The 22,015-nt window shown below is 47.5% G+C and overlaps 1 protein-coding gene across 6 annotated transcripts in view; it reads right to left on the bottom strand.

The window, feature by feature from the left end:
• The window catches only part of tasorb (transcription activation suppressor b), a 94,906-nt gene that overhangs the window by 37,772 nt on the left and 35,119 nt on the right, over positions 1–22,015 (bottom strand). For 3 of the 6 annotated variants that reach the window (XM_079519300.1, XM_079519301.1, XM_079519302.1), the window contains exons 11-21: positions 20,199–20,308; positions 17,934–18,006; positions 17,202–17,276; positions 13,661–13,928; positions 12,904–13,248; positions 12,169–12,249; positions 10,422–10,804; positions 6,171–6,535; positions 4,505–4,613; positions 2,302–2,432; positions 482–573 (exon numbers count right to left, since the gene is read on the bottom strand). In XM_079519300.1, coding sequence (XP_079375426.1) covers positions 482–573; positions 2,302–2,432; positions 4,505–4,613; positions 6,171–6,535; positions 10,422–10,804; positions 12,169–12,249; positions 12,904–13,248; positions 13,661–13,928; positions 17,202–17,276; positions 17,934–18,006; positions 20,199–20,308 — 2,032 coding nt within the window. The remainder of the gene's footprint in view (positions 1–481; positions 574–2,301; positions 2,433–4,504; positions 4,614–6,170; positions 6,536–10,421; positions 10,805–12,168; positions 12,250–12,903; positions 13,249–13,660; positions 13,929–17,201; positions 17,277–17,933; positions 18,007–20,198; positions 20,309–22,015) is intronic. The other 3 variants (XM_079519305.1, XM_079519303.1, XM_079519304.1) reach the window with 3 other exon arrangements.

The following is a 22,015-nucleotide window of genomic DNA, read 5'->3' as shown; positions in this document are numbered from 1 at the left end:
TACAATGGTTCATTCTAGGGCTTTAAGCAACTAGTCGACTAGTAAATCCACTAGTCAACCTTGTTGGTACTAGTTGACTAGTTGATAAGAAAAAAAGAAAAAATAAAATAAATCCCGTTTTTGTAGGCCTCAAGATCAGCGAGATTATAGTTAGTCACCAATGTACTTTTTTTTTTTTAAATACAACTATTAAAAAAAAAAAACTTCTAGTGAAAATCACTAGAAGATGCGTTGTGAGCTTGTAGATCGGCTATTTTCAGCAAGTGTAAAACCAGTCATTACGACGGCATCAAGGACCAGCAATACATTTCAGTCGACAAAATCAACTGTAGATTTAGTCGACTAAAACTAGACCAACACTAAGACATTCCAGGTGACTAAAATGTGACCTAAAACTAAATGAAAAACTATTCAAGAGACTAAAACTAAAAACCAAAATGTGCTGCCCAAAAACCACACTGGTCCACATAATGCTCCTTACCTGGGTGGGGGCGGGGACGCAGGCTTCTTCACCTCGGCCACAGGAGTCTTCTTCACCTCTGGAGCTGCCTTCATTACTTCAGCCTTCTTTACCTAGAATGAAAGAGTATTGCACATTGTTTGTACTTTGTTGACATGTTGTTACTCGGGTCGTCCTTGAACAAGAGAGCATGCTCTCAATGGGCTTCTCTGAATAACGGCCAAGCTACACCAGGCTTTTCACACACAAAACGCACGCGTTTACCCCCGCGCGTGCGTTTAATTTAGGTCCAGTCCTATTTTAAAAGACGCACGCGCGGGCCGCGCGTTTGGTGTAAACGCGCGAGAAAAGCCTGGTGTAGCTTGGCCGTAAATAAAGGTTAACCCATTCTACAAATTCCTTCTAAATCCTGACAGTTTTCCGAAAAACCCCCATGTTTCTATGTCAGTCGTTCTCAAACATTTTCATGTCAAGGACCCCCAGAAATATATGGAATTGGCCGCCGACCCCATTTGAAAAAGATGTTCCAGGGGACGCCCCCAGAAGATTTGAGTTCGAAACATTCGCTCCGATTTGTGCCACATTTTCATGATTTTTCAAAAATAGCAGATCTACAAGCTCGTAGCGCGGCACCGAGTGCCGCGCTACGAGCTTGTAGATCTGCTATTTTTCAATACCTAAAGTATAGCGGGAACAACAAAAAGGGGTTCCCACCCTGAATGGATTAATACAAATGAGAGCTTCCAAAAATCTGACACAGATAGTCATCTGCACGGAATGTCTTCATACAAATACTTTGCAGATATAGAAAGAGATTCCAAGCTTTCCGTACAGCTGCGATGTTGAGTTTAACGTTGTTTAACATTTGCTGTGCCATCTACGTCCATAAACGTAGCTAGGCTAATGGTACGTACCTACTGGTGCTATCTACGCGGATGTTCGTAGACAACCGTTTACTCCATATATGAGCTACGGTTAATATGGAGAGCCCCCTGTCCCCACCAGCGATGGGATTTTTAAATCCAGCTCCGTTGAGCCTCCAGTATAACGGGATTTTCAAAGCGCCGCATCTCCAAAGGTTCGAGAGCTGTCCATGGTGGGCCGCCGCGCCCGCACGTCGTGGTGAAATAGTTTGAGAACAGTGGTTTTCAACCTCTACTACGAGACCCCCCTACGCAGAGGAACCCCCCCCCCCCCCCCCCCCCAAAAAAAAACAAACAAACGACTGGCTTACATTTACAAAACTGCTTTCTGTTCCCATTTCATGGAACACTCTACTACAACATGCACTAACAATGTATGCCCCAATATCCAATTTAATAAACTGCTCTTAAACCTCCCTACCTACCTCACCACGTAACTGTTTTTAACCTTACTGGTTTGCTGGTCTTTATTGTTGTGTGTGTGTGTGTGTAAATGAGGGTAAACCTCAATCGTTTCTTTCGAGAATAAATAATGGTTTCAATCAATAGTAAAAAACACATGGAATACTACTATGAATGAATGCAAATAACTTATATAATTCAAATGGGATACAAATAAAAATAAATATGTTGCAGGTTAACACAGCGAATGTTACAGCGGGGTTATTTAATCCATTAAATCAGAGCGCCCAGTTTTTTTTTTTTTTTGAAATAATATTTGTACATTTAAAAACGGTGTACATTGGTGACTATAACTATAATCTACCTGATATTGAGGCCTACAAAATCGGTAAAAAAAAACTTCTTATCAACTAGTCGACTAGTACCAGCAAGGTCGACTAGTGGATTTACTATTCGACTAGTAAACTAGTCGACTAGTTGCTTAATGCCCTACATTGCGGTACAAGAAAACAGTACCTCCGGCGCGGAAGCACCCGTCTTCACGTCGGCCACCTTCCTCACCTCCGGGGTCACGGGTTTGGGCGAGGCCAGGCCGTCCACAGTGGCTACGGGCTCCGTAGGCGCCGCCGCCGCCGTCTGGACCGCTTCTGGAGGGAGAGAGGGACGACCTCTGGATGATTATACATGGGCAACTGGCGGCCCCCTGGGGGGCCACATGCGGGCCCCCCCCACCTTCACTTAATCCATTTAGACCTATGTCAGTCGTTCTTCGATTTTTCAAAAATAGCAGACCTACAAGCTCGTAGCGCGCCACTCGGTGGCGCGCTATGAGCTTGTAGATCGGCAATTTTTCAATAGCTAAAGCATAACATAATGCTAACACCAAAAGGGGTTCCCGCCCAAAATGGGTTAACCCATTTAGACCCGAGGACGATTCTACAAAACGTCTTCTACATCCTGACAGTTTCCTGAAAAAGCTATGTTTCTATGTCAGTCGTTCTTCGATTTTTCAAAAATAGCAGACCTACAAGCTCGTAGCGCGCCACTCGGTGGCGCGCTATGAGCTTGTAGATCGGCAATTTTTCAATAGCTAAAGCATAACATGATGCTAACACCAAAAGGGGTTCCCGCCCAAAATGGGTTAACCCATTTAGACCCGAGGACGATTCTACAAAACGTCTTCTACATCCTGACAGTTTCCTGAAAAAGCTATGTTTCTATGTCAGTCGTTCTTCGATTTTTCAAAAATAGCAGACCTACAAGCTCGTAGCGCGCCACTCGGTGGCGCGCTATGAGCTTGTAGATCGGCAATTTTTCAATAGCTAAAGCATAACATGATGCTAGCACCAAACTGGGTTAAGCATTATGTTATACTTTAGCTATTGAAAAATAGCAGATCTACAAGCTCATAGTGCGGCACCGAGTTCCGCGCTACGAGCTATTTTTGAAAAATCGTGAAAATGTGGCGCAAATCTTTGAATATATATTCTTTCAGAGCAAACGTTTTTAACTCAAATCTTTGCTTCTGGGGGGGTCCCTGGAACATACATATTTTCAGATGGGGGTCGGCGGCCAATTACATATAATTCTGGGGCTCTTTTTGCGAACGCAGTGAGCACTAACTAGCAGAACATGTCTGTCTGTCTGTGTGTCACGCTATAACACCACCCGCCCGCCACCAGAGGGCGCAGCTGTATCACACACAAAACACACACACACACAAAACTTAACTAAAAAAAAAAACTTAACTTAAAGAAAACTTTAAGAGAACTTAAAAAAAACCTTAAAAAAGTACGTAATTTATTCTAATTGTTGTTATTGCAATTTACGAGCTGCGTTCGCTTCCCGCGTCCGCGCGTCATACTTGTACATGAAATAGTAGAACCACTGACTTTTCAGGATTCCAATGAAAAAAATAGCAAAAGAATATTCAGGATTTCAATTCAAATATAGCAGGGATGTCAAACTCAAATACACAGTGGGCCAAAATAAAGAAATCAGTCGAGGGCCGGACTGTGTTTCAACACACGGGCACCGCGGTCATGAGGACGTCACAGGCAAACAGCAAAAAAGTAAATGCATTTAAAACTGAAAATGCATTATTAAGCTCAGTTTCCTGTTCTATGATCCTCACCAAGCACTGCTTTCATAGTATGTGATATGTGCCAATGCACTCGCAGTGCATTGTGGGACTTGTAGTATTATGGTGGTCCGTGCAATATACCAGAGGGCCAGTTCTAATACTAATTAAATATCATCCCACGGGCCAAAGATAATTCACTCACGGGCCTGATTTGGCCCCCGGGCCTCGAGTTTGACATAATATGAAATATAGCAACAGACGTGTTTTGAGCTTGTAGATCGGCTATTTTCAGGATGCAATCAAGTGTAAAATTACTTAACCCATTTTAGGTGGGAACCCCTTTTGGTGTTTTAAACATTGTTATAATTTAGCTATTGAAAAATAGCACGCCACCGAGTGGCACACTATGAACTTGTAGGTCTGCTATTTTTGAAAAATCGTAAAAATGCGGCACAAATCTTTGAATATATATTCTTTCAGAGCGAACGTTTTTTAAATTTCGACGACAGGCCTAAATGGGTTAACCCTAGAACACTAAACCAACGTTTTGTCGAACCATCACTAAACCTGGGTATAGTTCTACCTCATCAAAATATAGAATATGGATCATTCCGAGTTGGTTTTTCACTGCAGTACCTTGGTGTATGGGGATGGGGATGACCCAGGATGGGGTGTCCGAGGTATGGGATGGTTCCACTGGGGATCCTGGGCTGAAGGGACTGGCCGGGCTACAGTCCATGTCCTCCTGGGTGACGGGAACACACACACAGTATCACAGTTACTCAGTACGTTATAGCAGGGCTACAGTCCATGTCCTCCTGGGTGATGGGAACACACACACAGTATCAGTTACTCAGTACGTTATAGCAGGGCTACAGTCCATGTCCTCCTGGGTGATGGGAACACACACAGTATCACAGTTACTCAGTACGTTATAGCAGGGCTACAGTCCATGTCCTCCTGGGTGACGGGAACACACACACAGTATCACAGTTACTCAGTACGTTATAGCAGGGCTACAGTCCATGTCCTCCTGGGTGATGGGAACACACACACAGTATCACAGTTACTCAGTACGTTATAGCAGGGCTACAGTCCATGTCCTCCTGGGTGACGGGAACACACACACAGTATCACAGTTACTCAGTACGTTATAGCAGGGCTACAGTCCATGTCCTCCTGGGTGATGGGAACACACACACAGTATCAGTTACTCAGTACGTTATAGCAGGGCTACAGTCCATGTCCTCCTGGGTGATGGGAACACACACAGTATCACAGTTACTCAGTACGTTATAGCAGGGCTACAGTCCATGTCCTCCTGGGTGACGGGAACACACACACAGTATCACAGTTACTCAGTACGTTATAGCAGGGCTACAGTCCATGTCCTCCTGGGTGATGGGAACACACACACAGTATCACAGTCACTCAGTACTTTATCCATGTCCTCCTGGGTGATGGGAACACACAGTATCAGTCACTCAGTACTTTATCCATGTCCTCCTGGGTGATGGGAACACACAGTATCACAGTCACTCAGTACTTTATCCATGTCCTCCTGGGTGATGGGAACACACACAGTATCACAGTCACTCAGTACTTTATCCATGTCCTCCTGGGTGATGGGAACACACAGTATCACAGTCACTCAGTACTTTATCCATGTCCTCCTGGGTGATGGGAACACACACAGTATCACAGTTACTCAGTACTTTATCCATGTCCTCCTGGGTGATGGGAACACACACAGTATCACAGTCACCCAGTACTTTATCCATGTCCTCCTGGGTGATGGGAACACACAGTATCACAGTCACTCAGTACTGTATCCATGTCCTCCTGGGTGATGGGAACACACAGTATCACAGTACTTTATCCATGTCCTCCTGGGTGATGGGAACACACACAGTATCACAGTTACTCAGTACTTTATCCATGTCCTCCTGGGTGATGGGGACACACACAGTATCACAGTTACTCAGTACTTTATCCATGTCCTCCTGGGTGATGGGAACACACAGTATCACTGAATCCAAGCTAATAGGCGTTCTTGCGACGCGTTGTGAGCTTGTAGATCGGCTATTTTCAGCATGCAACCAAGTGTAAAATGACTCACACTGGATCTCTTGTCCCTTATTTTAGTCTAGTTTTTATTTCTTGACGAAATTGTCGATATATTTAGTCTTAGTTTTAGTCATCATAGGCTTAGTTTTCATTTAGTTTGTCAGTGAAAAAATAAGCAGTCGACGAACATTTTTCGTCACAGTATTAGTCGACAAAATCAACAGCGGTTACTCACCGCTGCGTAGTTGGCGGTGGGCGCGGCGGGAAGCAGCTCCTCCCGGGGTTTCCTGAGGTCCGCGTCGGGGACGGACCTCACCCCCGCCCCCGAGCCTCCCGAGGAGGACGACCCGGGCAGCTCCAGGTCCAGGCTGGGCGGCTCGATGCCGCTGTGCGTCATGGCCTTGTTGAGCGTGGCCAGCAGGATCTTGAGCAGCCGCTGCGTCTCGTTGACCGACGAGTTGTCGTTGTTGGCCCCGCCCCCCCCCGCGGCGGCCCTCAGGTCCGTGTCGTACATGTCCATGCCCTTCAGCACCGCCGCCAGGTTGAAGTTGGCGCCGCCGTCCATCCCGTCCATCGCCGACGACTCGTCCGTCGGAGGGACTGCCGGCGGGGGGGGGGGGGGGGGGGGGGAGAGAAAAGCACACGCTCGGTTCAACCAACCGTGTAAAGCCAAAAACCTTTTGGTCTAAACTAAGGATGTCCCGATCTTTTTTTCCCGTTCCCGATCCGATCCCGATTTCTTTGTTAGCCGATACAGATACCGAATACCGATACCAGAGAATATTTATAATACAAAAAAAATTAGCTTTATCTCGCGTTAACACCTTGGAGGCCCGGAACTATTTAATCCATTTCATCCATGTGCCCATCATTTATAGCGCACGGACCACTTTTACCGGCGCACCGGAAGCTGGTGTGCATGTCTGTGTAGCAGCTAACAATAGCCACACCACTCTAGAGTCGATCGACAACAACGGGAGGTAATAATAAATCTATCGCGACTAGCGACTGGACCGCGGAAGGTCGTCTCCGTCTACTCGCACACCGTTTGGTTGCGAGGAGTTGCACGGCGAATCGTTGGTGTTGGTTTGTTGGACTTAATTGTTGATTGTTGTGCGATTGTCTCAAACAATTGTCATAGTTTTGTGCCCGAGGGTCTAGGGGGGTGGACTAAGGCTGAACGATTTTGAGAAAAAATCTAATTGCGATTTTTCTGACCAATATCTGACCAATATTGCGGGGACCCCGGAGGGGTCCCCGAAACTTCCAGACCCACAGGAACGTGCCCAGGGTGCCAGCCCGGTTTAGGCGAGCCGCCCCGCGTCCGAAACGGTCGAGAAAGAGTTACCGTGTGTGGGTCCCCAGGCGGTCCCTGTACTGTACTGTACTGTACTGTCACTGTACTGTACAGTCACTGTACTGTAATGTCACCTAAAATCATCATATAGGGCCTATACAGTTAGGCTGCGCAACAGTGACACTTGGTTGTGAAAACCAAACAAATGCTATTTTCGTGCTCGGACAGACCCAGCCAGCCAGCCACCCACCCACAGACACACAAAGCTCCATAATGAAGTGGTTGCACCACTTAAAAAGTAAAGCTTCAATTTAGTATTCACTGTGTCCATTTAAAAAGTAATGAAACATTACCAAATGGCATACCATTAATTTACTTTACCAGGCAGTGATTACCAGGCATCCTGTGAATCAGGATTCACAGGATGTGAGACAGCTCAAAATAATGTAGGCTAACCAAATTGACCTGTGTTTAATTAACTACAATAAGAATGTGTGTTAAAATAGTAATGTTAGAAATAATTGTAAATAGCTCTCTGGATACAGACCATAAATGCAATGTAATTTCCAGACTTTCTATTTAAGTGCAATTGCTATTAGGCTACAGTTATCTAATCATCAGAGCACAATATTGTGATTCTCATTTAATATTCACATTTAGATATTATGTTCAATTGATTTATTTGTTTTAGCCCCTCCTAAATCCAGTGCACGTATGTTCACAAACGTCCTACACAAACATTAAATTCCCATTGACAATTTTATGTCATTGTCTGAGCAAAGAAATAGGCCTAGTGTCTATTTTATGTCATGATGATGTACGATGATAAGAGCGCCCCTCACTTCACACGGGTGGGATTTTTGTAACCAAATAAAAGCATATGCATTGCATAAGTGTAGGCTACATTTTGACAGATGTGATGACAGAATTAGGCTATCAATTATTAGAGATCATTTTGTCTGAGGTTTAAGACAAGGTGTAAGCTTTTTTTTAATGATGGCTCTCGGATCTCGGTACAATTTCGCGGACCTCGCTCAGACAAATCATTACAAATGTACATGCACCACAATGGGGACCGGTTCACTAGAATCGGGGACGACGACGACAATGTAGCATTAATAAAATAAACAGGGGACAGGACAGCAGGACAGCGCCCGTGCCATGCGAAGGTTTGTGGTGTTGCTGCGGGATGTTTTGACTGCCGCTGTACCATGACAGGTATTGCACAAAACTCTCTTGTTGGACGTCTGTAACGTCAAAACCAAAATAATGCCATATCCCCGAAGTGCCTGATCTCTTTGGGATTAAATTGTGCGGATTTAAGAAAGTTTATTCGGGCTCCGCAGACGCTATCTGCTCCTCAGCTGCTGCTGACTTCTAGCATTAGCATTAGCATCAACGCACTGAACACAGAGCAGAGTAGACGTAAATGATGACTTTGTTTTGGGCACTGCGCGAGCCTGGCGCGAGCGTGTACACATGCACTGCAGTCACATGCACTGCAGGGACACTTCTGATTGGTTAGAATAGAGAGCACAGTATAGCCGTGTTGTAAATACTGGATCAGACGCACTCCGGGTTGATTATGATTTTTTTTTTAATCGCAGCCTTTGCGATTTGCTAATCGCGTGGTTTCAAATCGCAATTTCGGTTTGAAAACGATTAATCGTTCAGCCTTAGGGTGGACAATAAAATGGTGTTCATAGATTAGTCGCGATGCGGAGACATGTACGGGAGGGACCTGTGCCAGTGTTGTTTTTGGCAGCAACTTTCTATTTTAGTTTTAGTCGTAGTCTTTGGAATGAAACTTCATTTGGGTTTTAGTCATATTTTAGTCGACTAAATTTGCAGTTCATTTAGTCGACTAAAATGTATTTTGTCGGGCCTTGATGCCGTCGTAATGGCTCATTTTACACTTGTTGAAAATAGCCGATCTACAAGCTCACAACGAGTGAGCTTGTAGATCGGATATTTTCAGCATGCAACCAAGTGTAAAATGAGTAAATGACTTATACTGGATCTCTTGACCACTAGTTGCTTCCTAACATTTTAGTCTAATTTATAGCTGTTGACGAAATTGTCAATACATTTACTTTCCATTTTGTGTCGACGAACATCCTTCGCCTCAGTTGTAGTCGACAAAAAACAACACCACCGGGCCCTGTTTGTGCTCACCTCTACTGGGCCCTGTGTGTGCTCACCTCTACCGGGCCCTGTGTGTGCTCACCTCTACCGGGCCCTGTGTGTGCTCACCTCTACCGGGCCCTGTGTGTGCTCACCTCTACCGGGCCCTGTGTGTGCTCACCTCTACCGGGCCCTGTGTGTGCTCACCTCTACTGGGCCCTGTGTGTGCTCACCTCTACCGGGCCCTGTGTGTGCTCACCTCTACTGGGCCCTGTGTGTGCTCACCTCTACCGGGCCCTGTGTGTGCTCACCTCTACTGGGCCCTGTGTGTGCTCACCTCTACTGGGCCCTGTGTGTGCTCACCTCTACTGGGCCCTGTGTGTGCTCACCTCTACTGGGCCCTGTGTGTGCTCACCTCTACTGGGCCCTGTGTGTGCTCACCTCTACTGGGCCCTGTGTGTGCTCACCTCTACCGGGCCCTGTGTGTGCTCACCTCTACCGGGCCCTGTGTGTGCTCACCTCTACCGGGCCCTGTGTGTGCTCACCTCTACTGGGCCCTGTGTGTGCTCACCTCTACTGGGCCCTGTGTGTGCTCACCTCTACTGGGCCCTGTGTGTGCTCACCTCTACTGGGCCCTGTGTGTGCTCACCTCTACTGGGCCCTGTGTGTGCTCACCTCTACTGGGCCCTGTGTGTGCTCACCTCTACCGGGCCCTGTGTGTGCTCACCTCTACCGGGCCCTGTGTGTGCTCACCTCTACTGGGCCCTGTGTGTGCTCACCTCTACTGGGCCCTGTGTGTGCTCACCTCTACTGGGCCCTGTGTGTGCTCACCTCTACTGGGCCCTGTGTGTGCTCACCTCTACTGGGCCCTGTGTGTGCTCACCTCTACTGGGCCCTGTGTGTGCTCACCTCTACCGGGCCCTGTGTGTGCTCACCTCTACCGGGCCCTGTGTGTGCTCACCTCTACCGGGCCCTGTGTGTGCTCACCTCTACCGGGCCCTGTGTGTGCTCACCTCTACCGGGCCCTGTGTGTGCTCACCTCTACCGGGCCCTGTGTGTGCTCACCTCTACCGGGCTCTCCGTTGCTCATGGGGTCGAGGCGGGGGTGTTTGCTGCTGCCACTGCGTCCGCCGCCCCACTCCCCGTCCGCCTCCATCTTCCTCTTCAGGCTGTGGGGGTCCCAGGGGTCCTCGCCCCCGGGCCTGCGCTCCTGTTCCGACAACAGCAAGCCGTGAGGGTCCCAGGGGTCGTCGCCGCCGCCGCCACCGCCGCCGGGCCTCCTCTGGCCGTCCTGTCCCGTTTCGGGCGTGATGTTCTTCTTGTGCTGGTGGATGAGCTTCAGCAGCTCCTTCATCTTGTCCTTGTCGTACTTCTCCTTGTCTTTCTGTGACTGCGTGGTCGCCGCGTACGAGTCGGACTGCGAGCCGTTGGAATGGGACAGCCCCGACCTGGAAGGAAGGTTATCACAGTTGGTGTTGGAATGGGACAGCCCCGACCTAGTGGAAGGTTATCACAGTTGGTGTTGGAATGGGACAGCCCCGACCTAGTGGAAGGTTATCACAGTTGGTGTTGGAATGGGACAGCCCCGACCTAGTGGAAGGTTATCACAGTTGGTGTTGGAATGGGACAGCCCCGACCTAGTGGAAGGTTATCACAGTTGGTGTTGGAATGGGACAGCCCCGACCTAGTGGAAGGTTATCACAGTTGGCGTTGGAATGGGACAGCCCCGACCTAGTGGAAGGTTATCACAGTTGGCGTTGGAATGGGACAGCCCCGACCTAGTGGAAGGTTATCACAGTTGGCGTTGGAATGGGACAGCCCCGACCTAGTGGAAGGTTATCACAGTTGGCGTTGGAATGGGACAGCCCCGACCTAGTGGAAGGTTATCACAGTTGGCGTTGGAATGGGACAGCCCCGACCTAGTGGAAGGTTATCACAGTTGGCGTTGGAATGGGACAGCCCCGACCTAGTGGAAGGTTATCACAGTTGGTGTTGGAATGGGACAGCCCCGACCTAGTGGAAGGTTATCACAGTTGGCGTTGGAATGGGACAGCCCCGACCTAGTGGAAGGTTATCACAGTTGGCGTTGGAATGGGACAGCCCCGACCTAGTGGAAGGTTATCACAGTTGGCGTTGGAATGGGACAGCCCCGACCTAGTAGAAGGTTATCACAGTTAACCCATTGTGGGCGGGAACCCCTTTTGGTGTTTTAAGTATTATGTTATACTTTAGCTATTGAAAAATAGCAGAGCTACAAGCTCATAGCGCGCCACCGAGTGCCGCGCTACGAGCTTGTAGGTCTGCTATTTTTGAAAAATCCGTGAAAATGTGGGGGCAAATCTTTGAATATATATTCTTTCAGAGACAAAGTTTTTTAACTCAAATCTTTGCTTCTGGGGGGGGGGTTCCTGGAACAACATGTTTTCAGATTGGGGTCGGCGGCCAATTACATATAATCTTGGGGGTCCTTGACATGAAAATGATTGAGAACCACTGATATAGAAACATAGGTTTTTTTCTGAAAACATGATTTAGAAGACATTTGTAGAATCGAGCTCAGGTCAAAATGGGTCAACACAATCAAGCAAGAACAAAAAAGCATGGCAATGCATCACATACATAAAAAGTAGTTATCATCAAATCATACGCTAAGCTAAGAACATAACGGTAGAATATCTATATAATGGAACTATGCTATGTATACTTTATAATGCTATGTCTACAATAAAAAATGCTATAAAGTCTCCTATAAAATGCTATCCGAGTCTATAACCACAGTAAAAAGTTAAAGATCCAAAGCCATCATAATAACCTCGCCGACCTGCTCCGTCTGCCGCTTCCACTTCCTCCACCGGGGGCGCCGTCCGGGAGAAGCAGCCTCTCCGCCGACGAGCTGTCACCACAGATCACAGCATTTAAGACCATTTAGGCCCGACGTCGACATTTAAAAAAATATATCTTCTAAATCCTCTGAAACAAATATTTTCACGATTTTTCAAAAATAGCAGACCTACAAGCTCGTAGCGCGCCACCGAGTGGCGCGCTACGAGCTTGTAGATCTGCTATTTTTCAACAGCTAAAGCATAACATGATGCTAACACCAAAAGGGGTTCCCGCCCAAAATGGGTTATCAGACGAGCGGTCGCCACACAAATTTTAGTGGCCGTGGGGGGGCTTAGTGTCCCATTGGCCGTGGGGGGCTTAGTGTCCCATTGGCCGTGGGGGGGCTTAGTGTCCCATTGGCCGTGGGGGGCTTAGTGTCCCATTGGCCGTGGGGGGGCTTAGTGTCCCATTGGCCGTGGGGGGGCTTAGCGGTCCTTGAAATAGAACTTTTGGAACCAATTGGGCTAGTAGCCATGTAGTGGGCGAGATGTTCATGATTGGCTGGCCTCTAAACCAATGGGAGACTATAGCCCTATACGGCCAATGGGATATTTCTGGCAGAAGCCCCTTGACGGCTGATTTCACCCTTCTGCCAATGGGACACTAAGCCCCAACCCTTTGCGATTGGCGTGACTATGTGTAACGATATGGCTTCACCGCTTACCGCTCCGACGCCAGTAGAAGCCGTTCGGCGGCCGACCTCTCCGTCGTCACCGCGGCGGCGGTGGTGGCGGCCCGGTCCGAGGAGCCCATGTCCGAACCGCCCCAGTCCGACACGGGGCTGTACTCCGGGGGGCCGGCGGGGGCGGGGGTGAGGGGGGGCCCCACGGCGGCGCCGGACAAAGACGACGGCACCATGTTCATGCTGCCGGGCACGTGCACGGGTATGGGCATGGACGCCGGGTTCTGGATCTTGTCGATCATGCCCCGGGCCTTGGCCAGCGCGAACATGTAGTGGCTGGGGTTGTGCACGTACGTGCGCAGCTGGCCCTCGATGTTGTGCTTGGCCCTGTGGGGAGGGGGGGGGGGGGGGGGGGGGGATGATTGTGATTAACTCATCCATCGCCAAGGACTTATTTAACTTATTTTTCATGATGTCCTGGAGCGCCAGGGACGTGTTTTTCGTGTTTTATAACATGGTAAAAAAAAAAACTTTTAGACTTTTTTTTTGAAAAAAATAAAAATATATAAAATAAAATAAAAGATAAATGGTGGCGGTCAGGGCCTTTTGGCGCCCCCTAGTGGCGATGGATGAGTTAACCAGCTGGACCTGAACACCTGGACCTCTTTGGTGGGGACGTAACAACTACAAATAAAAGGTAAGAAAGCCTTCTAGCATGGAATTCTCCTTTAACCATTATCGTCCCTAAGTTGAAAAACCACCGACATCCACCCCGTGTCCCGTGCCCCGTGTCCCTTACCTGGGCGCGGGGTAGTTGTTGCCCCGTTCGTCCAGGTTCTGCTTGTAGTCGGGCACGGTGAAGGGGCGCACCGTGCCCCCCTCCAGGCGCTGCAGGTACTCGTGGGCGCGGTGCTCCACGCCGGCGCTCAGGTCCTTGCCCGGGTTGGTGCGCAGCTTGAACAGAGCGTAGTGCAGCGCAGGGAGGAAGGGCTCCACGTGGGGCTGCAGGGCGGGGGGCTGCAGGTCCGGAGGAAGGAGGGGCTCCACCGGGTCGAAGCCTCTGGGGGCTGTGTGGTGGGGGGGAGACAGAGAGGACAGTGGTCAGTTAGGACAGGTCAAACCCTCTGGGGGCTGTGTGGTGGTGGGGGACAGAGAGGACAGTGGTCAGTTAGGACGGGTCAAACCCCCTGGGGGCTGTGTGGTGGGGGAGACAGAGAGGACAGTGGTCATTTAGGATTAGGGGCTGTGTAGGGGGACAGAGAGGACAGTGGTCAGTTAGGACAGGTCAAACCCTCTGGGGGCTGTGTGTGGGGGGGAGACAGAGAGGACAGTGGTCAGTTAGGACAGGTCAAACCCTCTGGGGGCTGTGTGGTGGGGGGGAGACAGAGAGGACAGTGGTCAGTTAGGACAGGTCAAACCCTCTGGGGGCTGTGCGTGGGGGACAGAGAGGACAGTGGTCAGTTAGGACAGGTCAAACCCTCTGGGGGCTGTGTGGGGGGAGACAGAGAGGACAGTGGTCATTTAGGACAGGTCAAACCCTCTGGGGGCTGTGTGTGGGGGGACAGAGAGGACAGTGGTCAGTTAGGACCGAGAGGGACAGAGAGGACAGTGGTCAGTTAGGATGAGGGGCTGTGTGGGGGGACAGAGGACAGTGGTCAGTTAGGACCGAGAGGGACAGAGAGGACAGTGGTCAGTTAGGACCGAGAGGGACAGAGAGGACAGTGGTCAGTTAGGACCGAGAGGGACAGAGAGGACAGTGGTCATTTATGACCGAGAGGGACAGAGAGGACAGTGGTAATTTAGGATGAGGGGCTGTGTGTGGGGACAGAGAGGACAGTGGACATTAAGGATGGGGCTGTGTGGGGGGGATAGAGAGGACAGTGGACATTAAGGATGGGGCTGTGTGGGGGGGACAGAGGTCAGTTAGGATGAGGGGCTGTGTGTTGGGACAGAGAGGACAGTGGGCATTAAGGACAGGGCTGTGTGGGGGGACAGAGAGGACAGTGGTCAGTTAGGACTGAGAGGGACAGAGAGGACAGTGGTCAGTTAGGACCGAGAGGGACAGAGAGGACAGTGGTCAGTTAGGATGAGGGGCTGTGTGGGGGGACAGAGAGGACAGTGGTCAGTTAGGATGAGGGGCTGTGTGTGGGGACAGAGAGGACAGTGGACATTTAGGACAGGGCTGTGTGGGGGGACAGAGAGGACAGTGGTCATTAAGGACAGGGCTGTGTGTGGGGGGACAGAGAGGACAGTGGTCAGTTAGGATGAGGGGCTGTGTGGGGGGACAGAGAGGACAGTGGTCAGTTAGGATGAGGGGCTGTGTGTGGGGACAGAGAGGACAGTGGACATTTAGGACAGGGCTGTGTGGGGGGGGACAGAGAGGACAGTGGACATTTAGGATGAGGGGCTGTGTGTGGGGACAGAGAGGACAGTGGGCATTAAGGACAGGGCTGTGTGGGGGGGGGGGGGACAGAGAGGACAGTGGTCATTTAGGACCAGGGGGCTGCAGAGACAGGGAGGACAACATTATTCTTTAGTTTTGGCTCAGAGAGGCTAAATGTCATCAAGTGTTGGTTCCGTGGCTCAAATGCCCAATAAATAATATGAAATGATATGATATGAAAAAATGTAAAAGGGTTGAAAACCACTGCTTATAAAAAAAACCCCACTGCACATAAAACATGTATGTTATGCGTCCCTTAAACCTAGTCCTTAATATTGCCCTGCTCAGAGCAAAAGGTATGACCATTTTGAAGAGATGAACACCGCATTGATGCAACACCGCTGCCCTCTGGTGGGACTATTTGTTATGGCAGCAGAACAGTTTGACAAGCCTGGTGCCTTTTACATGTCCGAGAGGGTATGACATCATCATCATACCCCGGAAGTTATGTGGGAACTACTTGACAGCCCATACATTCACATAGAAAAGTCCTATATGATTGACAGCCCATACATCCAAACAGAAAAGTCCTATCTGATTGACAGCCCATACATCCAAACAGAAAAGTCCTATCTGATTGACAGCCCATACATCCAAACAGAAAAGTCCTATCTGATTGACAGCCCATACATCCAAACAGAAAAGTCCTGTCTGATTGACAGCCCATACATGCACACAGAAAAGTCCTATCTGATTGACAGCCCATACATGCACACAGAAAAGTCCTATCTGATTGACAGCCCATACATGCACACAGAAAAGTCCTATCTGATTGACAGCCCATACATCCAAACAGAAACGTCCTATATGATTGACAGCCCATACATCCACACAGAAAAGTCCTATATGATTGACAGCCCATACATCCACACAGAAAAGTCCCGTCTGATTGACAGCCCATACATCCAAACAGAAAAGTCCTATCTGATTGACAGCCCATACATCCACATAGAAAAGTCCTATCTGATTGACAGCCCATACATCCAAACAGAAAAGTCCTATCTGATTGACAGCCCATACATCCAAACAGAAAAGTCCTATCTGATTGACAGCCCATACATCCACATAGAAAAGTCCTGTCTGATTGACAGCCCATACATCCACACAGAAAAGTCCTATATGATTGACAGCCCATACATCCACACAGAAAAGTCCTATCTGATTGACAGCCCATACATCTACACAGAAAAGTCCTGTCTGATTGACAGCCCATACATCCACATAGAAAAGTCCTATCTGATTGACAGTCCATACATGGACACAGTAAAGTCCTATCTGATTGACAGCCCATACATCCACACAGAAAAGTCCTATCTGATTGACAGTCCATACATGGACACAGTAAAGTCCTATCTGATTGACAGTCCATACATGGACACAGTAAAGTCCTATCTGATTGACAGCCCATACATCCACACAGAAAAGTCCTGACACTCTCCCATTTAAACCCGAGAACGATTCTAAAAAAAATGGCTTCAAAATCCTAACAGTTTTCTGAAAAACCCGTTTCTATGTCAGTGGTGTTCAACCTTTTCATGTCAAAGACCCCCAGAATTATCTGTATTTGGCCACCGACCCCCATCTGAAAATATGTCGTTCCAGGGACCCCCCATCTGCAAATATGTCGTTCCAGGGACCCCCCAAAAGCAAATAATTGAGTTAAAAACGTTCACTCTGAAAGAACATATATTCAAAGATTTGCGCCACATTTTCACGATCTTTCAAAAATAGCAGACCTACAAGCTTGTAGCGTGGCACTCGGTGCCGCGCTACGAACTTGTAGATCTGCTATTTTCCAATAGCTTAAGTATAACATAATGCTTAAAACACCAAAAGGGGTTCCCGTCCTGATGCGCATCGCTCTATACTTTGTGGATGTCGTAGAAATAATACTCACGATTCTTGGCGACCGTCCTGGCCTCCTGAAAGATGAACAGCGCCTGCAGACTCTTCTCCACCCGCACCCACCGCTCTGGGAGGCAAATCAAACGCAACACACACACACACACACACACACACACACACACACACACACACACACACACACACACACACACACACACACACACACACACACACACACACATTAGACTTCTCTCAGTCAAGGGGGCTCGACAGACGTTCACAGGCAAGAACATCATTCACACATTTGTGACCAGATTTGACTGAGAGCCTGCACATTACAGCTTTTCACCAGAGGAGAAAAACTTTTTTTTCTTTTTTTTTTTTCTTTCAAAATGAGTTAATAGCACAGGCAGACTCTTCACATACTAGAGCATGTCTGAAATAAGTGTCAGAGCTGAAATCGGCATGTAAATATGAAATAAATGCCCAAACATGTAGCTAGGTGTAATGTTAGAGACCACAAAAGTGAACCTTTCAAGCCTGTTTTCTCAACTTGTTGTTTTCTGCAAGACATTACTCTATAAGCCACATCTCCAAAACTGTTGGGCCAAACTGAACCAATATGTCAATTTGAAGCTATGATTCCCTGCTTTCATATAAAATGAGAAAACGGAAATTCAAAAAAAATCCAATGGCAGTCCCTCAGTCAAATTTAGTCACATTTTATTTAACTATTTAATAGAAAGCATAAGCAAAAAAAAAAAAAAAAGGGTTTTAAACGCACCGTTGGGATTGACCATCTGTGTCGAAGTGAGGAGGAAGAGAAAGCCCTTGTCGAATAAGGGCTGTACCAGCACCTGTGAGTGGGAAGAGAACAGGTTCATAAATAGAGACTTCTTATTGATACTGTGTAAGATGATAACGGGTGACACCTGTGTTCAATTACTGTTGATTGTATCTCATACCCATGCATAAATACCACACTTCCTGTTATCTTGTCACAAACGCTGAGGAAGGCCATACAGGCCGAAACGTGTCCGTTTGTCAGTCTCAGTCAGAGGTAAATAAAACCATGCAAAAGGACACACAATGAGTGCTGGCATTCTTCATCTCTAAGAGAACAGGAGAGCCATTGAAGTACGACAGAGTTACGACAACTCTGTTCACGTCATGGGGCTTCAGTCCAATGTCTGGCTCTTCTACATACGGTTGGAGGCCATCGATATTGTCCTTTTCTTTTTGCTGAGGTTTGCGTGATCTGCGCAAAAGGACAGTTAACCCATTTTGGGGCGGGAACCCCTTTTGGTGTTTTAAACATTATGTTATAATTTAGCTATTGAAAAATAGCAGATCTACAAGCTCGTAGCGCGCCACTCGTAGGTCTGCTATTTTTGAAAAATCGTGAAAATATTTATTTCAGAAAACTGGAGGATTTAGAAGGATTTTTTTTTAAATTTTGAGGTCAGGCCTAAATGGGTCAAATGATAAGGGACAATATCGGTGGCACCCAACTGTAGACTTCTATTGGCGAAGAGCATGGCGAACAGTGACAAAGTCCTGGACCGGAAGTTGGCCGAATGCACTGGACTCGGCGCAACAGCCCAGCCTTAATGATCTTAAATCCCTTTATTTTAGATCGTTTTTTTAGTATTAGTACAACATAAACATTACAGAGACTTTAGTTGTCACTGTACGATACTTTAAAACAGTTGTCATGTTGTACACATGATGTCAAATCTCAAGTAAAATTAAACTTTACTGAATGAGATGAGTACACAACTTAAATGTAGTCATTCAGTTGTGATAACAGAATTATGGAAAAGAGTATAGGCTATTTATTGATTGAATAGCCCATAGGCCCTATAGGGCCTATGGGCTTGTTTCCAGTGTGGGTTCAGTATAATATCGGAATCGGACAGAATCGTTATCGGCAGATATGACCCTGCAAATAATCGGAAGATCAGATCATTTCAACACCGTACCAGCACCCGAGTGGGAAGAAGAGACAGTGTAGAGTCCCTGAACACACACACACACCCAACACCACTGACCGCTGCACAATGAATCGGGAAAAAAGATTGCATTCTAGACTGTCGAGTCTAGAATGCCGAGCGATTTGATGTCGTCTGTTAAACCCTGACGTCGAAATGAAAAAAACGTTCGCTCTGAAAGAACATATTCAAAGATTTGTGCCGCATTTTTCAAAAATAGCAGACCTACAAGTTCGTAGCGCGCCACTCGGTGCCTCGCTATGAGCTTGTAGATCTGCTATTTTTCAATAGCTAAAGTATAACATAATGCTTAGTTAAAACACCAAAAGGGGTTCCAGCCCAAAACGGGTTAAAGCCACAGTAGTTATGGCTCCAGCTAACTACACGACTAAAAGACAATGAATATCTTCATGGGAAAAAAAATGAGAATCGTGTGAGAATCGATTCTTGTGGAGATTCACATTTTGAGCAAGAGCCGTGCAGCACTACTAATGAGTAGAGAAATAAAGCACCTATTGGAACTTGTAGGTCTGGTATTTTTGAAAAATCGTTAAAATGTGCCTCAAATCTTTCCGAAAATTGTCATGATTTAGAAGACATTTTTTTAATCGGCCAAACATCCGTATATCGGGCCAACACGACAGGCCAAACCACCATTATAAGTTGACGTTGGGGGTTAGGCCAGTGGCCCATGTGTTCTGGGTGGTTTGACCATAGAATATATAAAAGGATAGAGACTGAACTGGCGCGAAGCTCCGCCCCCCCAGCTATTCATGTCAGTGGAAGTTGCTCAGTGGCGTTTTGAAGCACCCGGAAGACTGCCGGAAGTACCGTCTCAGAACGTCTACTTCCGCATTTGACCACCACATTTTGGTGGTCAAATGCGGAAGTGCAACCGAGCGCTCAATGTTAAAGCCCAGCTGCACGGGGTTTCCCGGTCATGAATCCACGGGTCCGCCTGTAGTCCCTCCTCCTACCACTAGGGCCCAGAGCTTCAACGTTGAATAGCCTCACTGGCCCCTTGGGTTTGACGAATGTGCGATTGTGTGATATCTCACCATCCTGTCTCTCTCCAGTTTGTGCACCAGGCCTGCTAAGCTGCCGTTGGTGGGCTTCCCCTTCCCGTCCACCACCTCGAACAGGCTGCAGAACATCCCACACTTCATCACTGTGAGAGAGAGAGAGAGAGAGAGAGAGAAAAACGTTAACCTTTTTTGGACATGCAGGGTTCTGGCAGTTCCCCAATAGGCGGCCCGCGGGAGCGCCCCCTTGTGGCCCCTGGAAGAATTTAAAAAATAATAATAATAATTAATTGTTTTGTTTTGGGGGGGGGGGGGTGTCCCAGATATAAATGGCATTACATGGGGGTCAGTAGCGTATGCATGTCAAACTGGGCACCCCCTCAAGGACCACTGGTTGAGAACAATTTTTAATGAATTAATGAAAAAATAAAAAACCCAATTTTCCGCGCGTGCGGACTCGGCCCCCAGCCTGGTTCCCTAGTCAAAATATGGCCCTTGAGGAAAGTTAATTGGGGAACCCTGCCTTACATGAATCCTTATTCATTTGTTTAGTGACTATAATGTGTGTCAGTTTTCATGTCAAGGACCCCCAAATTGACACTAATCAGCCCCGCGGACCCCCATTTGAAAAGATATGCCAGGGTCCCCCCATGAGAGAAGATTTGTACGGCTCTAGCAGTGATTCTCAACCCGTTTAATTTCAAGGACCCCCCGGTTTGTCATGCATTAGTCTACGGACCCCTATTTAATGGCATTTCTATCTCTGGGACCCCCCCATTTATATTGTAAAATCAATGTTAATGTAATTCTGAGTGGGTACCCTAACGGGTCCATTTGGTTCCATTTGTACACTCTCAGAGTTACAGACCCATAGGGGTCCTTTTCAAATGTCAAATAAGTGTTGAATTGTTCTATATATATTGCCACAGCAATCGGTTTGTTCAGTAACAGGGCTCTCCCCATGCCCGTCTACGGTTCTTTAGTCAAATAAAAGCGAGTGGTGCAACAGCACCCCCTATTGGTACTCTAAACATAGTAACATAGTCCCATAGTCCCATAGGGACAAAGCTGTTCCTTGGAGTGGTTGCACCACTCAAAAATAGAAAATACATTTCTAGTTCAGGGGACCAAAAATCGCTATGTTCGCTATGTTTTCTCACTTCTTTACTCAACCTGTCCGGGGTCGTCTTTGACTCGTATTTCAATCACGTAAGGAAGAGACTCGAGTTTTACGCTATAAAACACTGGTTCAAAATATCCTCCATTTATATAGTGTTCCCGCCACTGATGTCCGTACGTGAGCAACATCCTCTGAGACAAGAGTTCCGCTCTGTTGTTCAACGGCATCGTTGTGATTTAAGCATCGATTAGCATTTAATCACAGCTGTGCTCGTTTACAGTACACCACGCAGTCTCTGGTGTGTTATTGCTTTAATTATACCAACGGCTCTACATTCATCTATTTATTTATCCAGTAATGAGTTCTACATTCATTCATCTATGTACTTATCCAGTAATTGGAGACAAAAGTTTGTTCGTATTCCACTCTGCCAGCTAACCCATTTTGGGGCGGGAACCCCTTTTGGTGTTAGCATTATGTTATGCTTTAGCTATTGAAAAATAGCAGATCTACAAGCTCTTAGCGCGCCACTCGCTTGTAGAAGACATGTAGAAGACATTTTTAGAATCTGATCTCAGGTCAAAATGGGCTAATGTAAGTTCCTTCAAGACTTGAAGGAACTTGTAGAAGAGATGTAGCTTGTAGAAGACATGTAGAAGACATTTTTAGAATCTGATCTCAGGTCAAAATGGGCTAATGCAAGTTCCTTCAAGACTTGAAGGAACTTGTAGAA

This window comes from Electrona antarctica (assembly GCF_951216825.1).
Source record: "Electrona antarctica genome assembly, chromosome: 2".
Lineage (NCBI taxonomy): Eukaryota > Metazoa > Chordata > Actinopteri > Myctophiformes > Myctophidae > Electrona > Electrona antarctica.
This window is presented reverse-complemented; position numbering and strand designations above follow the sequence as displayed.